The sequence below is a fragment of the Larimichthys crocea genome, chromosome XXI (genome assembly GCF_000972845.2).
Source record: "Larimichthys crocea isolate SSNF chromosome XXI, L_crocea_2.0, whole genome shotgun sequence".
Lineage (NCBI taxonomy): Eukaryota > Metazoa > Chordata > Actinopteri > Sciaenidae > Larimichthys > Larimichthys crocea.
The window spans coordinates 20,844,280-20,853,284 of NC_040031.1; the positions used below are offsets into that span (position 1 = coordinate 20,844,280).

The 9,005-nt window shown below is 38.3% G+C and overlaps 1 protein-coding gene across 2 annotated transcripts in view; it reads right to left on the bottom strand.

Annotated features, from left to right (window-relative positions):
• The window catches only part of LOC104937351 (CD48 antigen), a 30,119-nt gene that overhangs the window by 5,400 nt on the left and 15,714 nt on the right, over positions 1–9,005 (bottom strand). The window contains exons 2-4 of one of the 2 annotated variants that reach the window (XM_019264631.2): positions 2,285–2,581; positions 540–839; positions 338–449 (exon numbers count right to left, since the gene is read on the bottom strand). In XM_019264631.2, the coding sequence (XP_019120176.1) occupies positions 338–449; positions 540–839; positions 2,285–2,581 (709 nt within the window). The remainder of the gene's footprint in view (positions 1–337; positions 450–539; positions 840–2,284; positions 2,582–9,005) is intronic. The other variant, XM_019264630.2, reaches the window with a different exon arrangement.

The following is a 9,005-nucleotide window of genomic DNA, read 5'->3' on the forward strand; positions in this document are numbered from 1 at the left end:
CACTGAACTCTGAACTGCCACTGCTCTGCATGGACGTGTTTCCAGCTCATTCAAAGCAGATTACACAAACAAGAACTGACTGAAATGCAGACTAATGTACTGTATAGACTAATTATGTAATGAGACTGTGTGAACAGAATAAACTCAGTGTTTGAATCTGTGTCAAATATCTTCTTGATTTGAAATAAAGTGTTAGTCCTGAAATGATTAGAGGGAAATATTATCAAACTCTTAGACAAAATCATATTATATATTTATATTTATCATATAAAAGATTTAATTAAGGACAAATATCTTTAATCAAGCAATGAGATAAAAAAAACAAAAAAACAAATACCTGCCTTGTGTGGTCGTTGTTTTTTTTTTGTTAAAAAACTTCTGCTTGATTATAACAGCAACAAATATGATGATTACTGCACACACGATGGGGATTATATATGTGACCATATCTGTAAAACAAAACGGGAAATGTTAACAAAATAAGAGCCTTTAAAATATGAAGATTTTATTTTTAAAATCAGTGTGAGAATAAGTCTTACATTGACGTTTGGGGTTACCGTCATTGTCTTTGTTGTTGTCTTCACTGCAGGATGTCTTAACATCGACTGTAACAGTCTTTTGTTCAGCAGGGTTTGCAGCCACACATCTGTACGAGGAGCTGAAATCCTGCTTGTGTACAGTGAGAAGCAGAGAGAGAGCGGAGCTGTTCTGGATCACTATCCCCTCGTCTTTGTACCACGACAGTGTCAGCAGCTCTCCAGCTTTCTCTACAGAACACAGCAGGGTGCAGCTCTCAGCACTCACACTCACACTGTTCACTGCAGGAGCTGGGACAGACTCTGGAGAGGAAAATGATGGAGATGAAACACTTCTGCTTTCTGTTCATAAATGTTAGTGACTTTTTTTCATGTTCCTCCCAGATAAAGTCAACATGGTCAGGTATTGGTGCTAAAACATAATGCCATAATGTGCAGTTTGGAGGGGTTTTTTTACTTTTGTTGGTGAAGACCCACTGAGCATGGCACAAATATCACCTCTATTGCTTCACAAGGCATTATGGGTTTCCAGGTTAGTACAGTCCAGATCAGGACGTAACATTCTGGGTCATATCTGGACGAAAAGAGTAAAATCATTGTTGTCTTTTACTTTTATTTCCTTTTTCATTATTAGCAATTAAAACATTGATTGATGAAAGATAATGCAATGTGATTGATTGAAAAGTTTCTTGTGATTGATTGAATGACTTTCATAGTTTCCATTTCATGATCGCTGTAAGCAGCAGCGGGAGCACTGATTGGTCAGTGGTTTTGTGTTTGTAAGGATCTGACCAATCAGAGTTCCTGTTTCCTCTCTGTGGGTTTAAAGTGTTCATGAAATGGAAACTGTGAATGTTACATCAGGAAACAAAATAACTGTGAGATGGAATATGAGAGGCTGTACAGTCTCATGCTGAGCAACCCGCTTAGACAACCCACCTCTAGATTGTAAATGGGCTGAACAGGATGTTCTGAAACAAAGATATGATGGGTCATCAGAGGTAAAAGGGTCCACACAGGTCTGCCATGGGGTCTTCATGTGAGAGTCATGTTACCAGCTAAGAGTATACAGAATGTTCTATGACAAAACTATTTTATAAAAAATCCTCCTCCTCACACACAAAGCCCTCCATAACCAGGCCCCTTCCTACCTCGCTGACTTACTCCATCGCCACAATCCATCCCACAGCCTCCGTTCATTTGATGCAAACCTCCTGACTCACACTGAACTTCAAATCTCTGACAAAACACACCTTTTTAAAATTGCTTTTAATGTTTAGCTCAGTCTATTGTGTTTTTAGTGTACTATCTCATATTGTTTTGATGATTTGATGTTCTTCTTATGTAAAGTGTCTTTGATTACCTTGAAAATTGCTTTTAAATAAAATGTATTATTGTTATTATTATTAAGAGTTTGCACAGACATCCTGTGTCTGTTTTCTGACATTATTATTACTATTACTCATTAAATGGACCTGGAGAGAAGGTTGATGTGACCTCAGCACTCTGCATGTTTCCCTGTGGTTCAGTCACACAGTGCTCCTGAAACCAACATTTAAATCCAATATTTCTTCACAGACTGAGCTGATCTGATTGATCTCTTCACTAGCTGCACATGAACTCTGCTGTTCTGGTTGTGACAGTGACTACGATGCCAGATCGTGGAGAAACATGACTTTGTGACTGCTGTCACAAATGGGGACAAGATGCCAAACAATTTTGATACTGGCAAAGGAAATGTAACTTACCATACACTGTGAGTTTATATGCTGTAGTAAAAACTTTTTTAGAGTCAACAATATAAATTCCAGAGTTGTTCCTCTGCAGTCCTGTGATTGTAAAGAGTCCAGTGTTGTTGTCCCAGAGAACTTTGTCTTTGTAATCTTCTTCAATAATCTGGAATCTCCTCTCGATCACCATAGCAAGATTCTTTCCTCCAAGGCTGAGAAATCCAAACTCCTTCACAGGGTCAGGTAGAGTAATGGATCCTCCCTCAGTGCCTGTCAGGTTCTTCTTCACTTCCACAGTATCAGATGAGATCATCACTGTCAAATATAGAGACAACAGAGATGTTCAATGTGGAACTGAAAATGACTAGTAATTAGAATTATTATAACTATAGCATAACTACTATAATTATCATACCTATTAATTACAATTGTTTCCACAGAGATCAGCAGGGACCCACAACTGATTATTATATGTAAAAATAGCAAAAGATAACAAAACAATTGAGAAGATAAAAATATAAGACATTTGACTTTACAGGACAGCCAAAACAACTCATATCTTGTCCTGACTTTGTTTGTTGAAATCAGTCCTTAATATTTAAACAGTATAAACATGTGGATGACAGGGGCGGCTGTGGCTCACAGGCAGAGCGGGTCGTCCACCAATCAGATGATCGGCGGTTCGATCCCCGGCTCCTGCGGTCTGCATGTCGAAGTGTCCTTGGGCAAGACACTGAACCACAAATTGCTCCCGAAGGCTGTGCCATCGGTGTGTGAATGGTTAGCTCCACAAACTGATGAGCAGTTGGCACCTTGCATGGTAGCCAATGCCATCAGTGTATGAATGTGTGTGAATGGGGTGAATGAGATATGTAGTGTAGAGCGCTTTGAGTGGTCGGAAGACTAGAAAGGCGCTATATAAGTACAGTCCATTTACCATTTACTGTATAGTTAATGAACAATTACTTTGACATTTATTGAAAAAAATATAATTTTTTCTTCTTTTTTAAGTGCACTGTCGTTCCAAATAGTTCAGCGTGTACAGTGTTAGGTCTTTAAAAGTTTTGATTAACTGGTTTAGAATCCAGATGTGCTCGTTTGGCAGCAGAAAGAGCTCATGAAGACTTTTCATTTGAAATATATAACTCATTTCCACCACAGAACGTCACTTAGCCTCTGTGGCTCTCTGTCTTTAAATTGTTTCTGGCACTCCAACATGTTGGGCAGTGATGCACCAAACATTTAGTTTTCTTTGAGAAGGACACATGACGTGAACACCTCAGTGGGCTGACAGCACTGTGGTACAACAGCTTACACAATGCTAGGTCAGCAACTATGAAAAAAGCAGTTATTAGTCATAAATATGTGTCTGCATCAAATTAACTGCTCTTTAATTAAAAATTAATAATTTAATCCCAGTTAAAATACTGCAAACATACAAAGAAATCCATTGATTATAGACAGTTTAAAGTGGCCATAATAAACATTTTTACATTAACAATGGATCACATGACTACATGATAAAGCAGTCACTTGTACCTACAGAGAAATATTACCTGACTCCACAGTTTCCCTCAGCTCTGTGTAACGTTATAGCTTCTACAACAAGTCTAAACTTTCCTGTTCTGACTCTCACTGCTCTCATGACCTGTTTTAAAAATCCACTGCACACTACCTGTCCAACACTAAACAGCAGACACAATAAAGAGAGTGAAGATTGGACTTAACATCCATGAGGAGGCCACAAACACGACTCCAAAAGAGATCCAAGTTCATCATATGAACTTAAAGGTGATACCATGAGTAATAAATAATACATTAATAATGTGTTGTTGCAGGTGTATGTTTGGGCTGGTCAGAGATGTTGATTCTTCTAGTCTGTGTTGATGATGTGTCTGTGGCAGTTTTCCTGTGAGTAGCAGATGTTACTATGTGTTCAACTGACTGACTTCCTCAAATACTTCTACTTTCTTTTCTTTGAGCGACGACGACGTGCTTTGCGGTAACGTATTGTGTCACTTCAGTATTGTTGCCACGGTGCTCTCTGCTCTGCTCACCTGAACAGATTTCCGTATATTTCTCACATCAGAGATTATCTACTTATCTCTGCACTACTCTCTGACTTGTTCTGTCTGGTCACATCACATTGGAATTGGGGGAATACCGCAATGATAAATTACTTTACAGTCTAATGTCAAGGGCAGAAAAGAAGAAGTTCTCTTGTTCCCCCGCACGTCTGTTAATTATCTCATACTGCATTCATTGATTACATCCTCTAATCAATAGGCTGCATTCACACTGACTGCACACAGCCACCTCATTATTTTAGTGAAGCCACAGCTTTGGACTACATCCTGAAAACGTGTGTTGACACATCATTGAAGGAAACTGTAGTGACGTATGTAATTACTAAACATGAAATCTCTTTGTAAATGTAACAAAAAATGGACATTAGAGAATAAATGTTCCCTTTAGAATAATGTTACATAAAAAGTCTAAAAAAATCACATCATCAACGTTTGTTGGTTTGAATCTAAATTCAGTGATTAAAAAAAAACACATTAAAATCTTTCATTCAATCAGCAGGAGCTTCCTGTGGGGTAAATATTTCTCCTGACTTCTGAGCTAATTCTGGTAAGGCAGGAAGGTGTGCAGTGGCAAAGTGCTCTGTTTATTTTAATGGACAGCATTTGTTGTTTGTCAAAACACCTAATTTGACGTCTATTGTGTTTACTGGACAAAGACCCTTAGTGAATATTTAGTCTTCTGTCTCATGAGAAAGGTGAATGTAATTGGACGTTACAGCACCACAAATCCAACATGTCAGACTTTGACTTTGGCTGCTGTTTGCATCCTGTTTCCTACGTGACTAATTCATTCCTGTTTAACCAAGTTGTTTTCTGTGCTTCGTGACCCATCACACCACTTCATGTGCTTGGCTTGTGATGATGGTCTGTTTATAAAACAGTGAAGCAATTCACGTTTAGCCTGATTTTCCTGTTTTGGCTGAATAAAGAGGTCCAGAGATTACTCAGGACTTCAAAAAAGCAGACAAGGTGAACGTCTGAAAGAATCACTTGGATTAGTAGTGCTTGCTGTGTTGTGCAGTTTTCGATGAACACATGAAACCAGTTTATCTCTCACATTGTTACAACCCCAGAATTTACATGACAGTCAAATATGGAAAGTCCCATGAGTTTTCCCGCAGCTTGTGTGACACAAACAGATCAGACACACACAATGTATGCAGGTTGAAGAGTATCAATGCCATTTGTTGTATAAATTCCCAGAAGTACTGCAAGATGATACAGGCTGAGGTGATGAAAAATCATTCCCACAACCTGAACACTGAACTCTGAACTGCCACTGCTCTGCATGGACGTGTTCCAGCTCATTCAAAGCAGATTACACAACAGAACTGACTGAAATGCAGACTAATGTACCTGTATAGACTATATGTTAATGAACTGTGTGGAACAGAATAACTCAGTGTTTGAATCTGTGTCAAATATCTTCTTGATTTGAAATAAAGTGTTAGTCCTGAAATGATTAGAGGGAAAATTATCAAACTCTTAGACAAAATCATATTATATATTATATATCATATAATAGATTTAATTAAGGACAAATATTTAATCAAGCAATGAGATAAAAAAACAAATACCTGCCTGTGTGGTCATTGTCTCTTTTTTGTTAAAAACTTCTGCTTGATTAACAGCAACAAAATATGATGATTACAGCACACACGATGGGGAATATATGTGACCATATCTGTAAAACAAAACGGGAAATGTTAACAAAATAAGAGCCTTTAACATATGAAGATTTTATTTAAAAATCATTGTAGAATTAGTCTTACATTGACGTTTGGGTACTGTCATGTCTTTGTTGTTGTCTTCACCAGGATGTCTTAACATCGACTGTAACAGTCTTTTGTTCAGCAGGGTTTGCAGCCACACATCTGTACGAGGAGCTGAAATCCTGCTTGTGTAGAGTGAGAGGCAGAGAGAGAGCAGAGCTGTTCTGGATCACTTTCTCCTCGTCTTTGTACCACGACAGTGTCAGCAGCTCTCCAGCTTTCTCCACAGACACAGCAGGGTGCAGCTCTCAGCACCACTCACTGTTCACTGCAGGAGCTGGGACAGACTCTGGAGAGGAAAATGATGGAGATGAAACACTTCTGCTTTTCTGTTCATAAATGTTAGTGATTTTTTAGTTCCTCCCATATAAAGTCAACATGGTCAGGTATTGGTGCTAAAACATAATGCCATAATGTGCATTTTTGGAGTTTTTTTTTACTTTTGTGTTGAAGACCCACTGAGCATGGCACAAATATCACCTCTATTGCTTCACAAGGCATTATGGGTTTCCGATTATACAGTCCAGATCAGGACGTAACATTCGGGTCATATCTGGACAAAAGAGTAAAATCATTGTTGTCTTTTACTTTATTTCCTTTTTCATTATTAGCAATTAAAACATTGATTGATGAAAGATAATGCATGTGATTGATTGAAAAGTTTCTTGTGATTGATTGAATGACTTTCATAGTTTCATTTCATGATCGCTGTAAGCAGCAGCGGGAGCACGATTGGTCAGTGGTTTTGTGTTGTAAGGATCTGAACCAATCAGAGTTCCTGTTCCTCTCTGTGGGTTTAAAGTGTTCATGAAATGGAAATTGTGAATGTACATCAGGAAACAAAATAACTGTGAGATGGAATATGAGAGAGCTGTACAGTCTCATGCTGAGCAACCCGCTTAGACAACCCACCTCTAGATTGTAAATGGGCTGAACAGGATGTCTGAAACAAAGATATGATGGGTCATCAGAGGTAAAAGGGTCCACACAGGTCTGCCATGGGGCGCTTCATGTGAAAGTCATGTTACCAGAGTATACAGGATGTTCTATGACAAAACATTTTATAAAAGTTTGCACAGACATCCTGTGCTGTTTTCTGACATTATTATACTATTACATTAAATGGACCTGGAGAGAGGTTGATGTGACCTCAGCACTCTGCAGTTCCCTGTGGTTCAGTCACACAGTGCTCCTGAAACCAACATTTAAATCCATATTTCTCCACAGACGGAGCTGATCTGCTTGATCTCTTCACTAGCTGCACATGAACTCTGCTGTTCTGGTTGTGACAGTGACTACTATGCCAGATCATGGAGAAACATGACTTTGTGACTGCTGTCACAAATGGGACAGGATGCCAAACAATTTTGATACTGGCAAAGGAAATGTAACTTACCATAACTGTGAGTTTATATGATGTAGTAAAAACTTTCCTTTTTTAGAGTCAAGTATAAATCCAGAGTCGTTCCTCTGCAGTCCTGTGATTGTAAAGAGTCCAGTGTTTGTTGTCCCAGAGAACTTTGTCTTGGTAATCTTCTTCACATGCTTGAATCTCCTCCGCACCATAGCAAGAGCTTTCTTTCAAAGATAAAATCCAAACTCCTCCACAGGTCAGGAGATGATGGATCCTCCCTCAGGCTGCTCAGGTTCTTCTTCACTTCCACAGTATAGATGAGATCATCACTGTCAAATATAGAGACAACAGAGATGTTCAATGTGGAGCTGAAAATGACTAGTATTAAAATTATTATAACTAGAGCATAACTACTATAATTATTATAACTAATAAATACAATTGTTTCCACAGAAATCAGCAGGGACCCATAACTGATTATTATCTGTAACAATAGCAAAGATAACAAACATGAGAAGAAATAAATTATAAGGGACATTGTCTTTACAGGACAGCCAAAACAACTCATATCTTCTCCTGACTTTGTTTATTGAAATCAGTCTTAATATTTAAACAGTATAAACAGGTGGATGACAGTATAGTTTAATGAACAATTACTTTAATAATTTTTTCCTGTTTTTTAAGTGCACTTTCATTCCAAATAGTTCAGTGTGTACAGTGTTAGGTCTTTAAAAGTTTTGATTAACTGGTTTTAGAATCCAGATGTGCTCGTTGGCAGCAGAAAGAGCTCATGAAGACTTTCATTTTAAAATATAAACTCATTTCACCACAGAACGTCACTTAGCCTCTGTGGCTCTCTGTCTTTATTGTGTTTGGCACTCCAACAGTTGGGCAGTGATGCACACAAACATTTAGTTTTCTTGAGAAGGACGCATGACGTGAACACCTCAGGGGCTGACAGCACTGAGGTAAGCAGCTTACACAATGCTAGGCAGCAACTTGAAAAAACAGTTTATTAGTCATAAATATGTGTCTGCATCAAATTAACTGCCTTTAATTATTATTAATAATTTAATCCCAGTTAAAATACTGCAAACATACAAGACAAGTGGCCATAATAAACATTTTTACATTAACAATGGATCCATGACTACATGATTAAGCGTCACTTGTACCTACAGAGAAATATACCGACTCCACAGTTTCCCTCAGCTCTGTGTAAGTTATAGCTTCTACAACAATGCTAAACTTTCCTGTTCTGACTCTCACTGCTCTCAGGACGTGTTTTAAAAACCACTGCACACTACCTGTCCACACTAAACAGCAGACACATAAAGAGAGTGAAGATTGGACTTAACATCCATGAGGAGGCCACAAACCACGACTCAAAAGAGACCAAGTCACCATATGATCTTAAAGGTGATACCATGAGTAATAATAAAACTTATAATGTGTTGATGCAGGTTTATGTTTGGGCTGGTCAGAGATGTTGATTTTTCTAGTCCTGTGTTGATGGATTGTCTGTG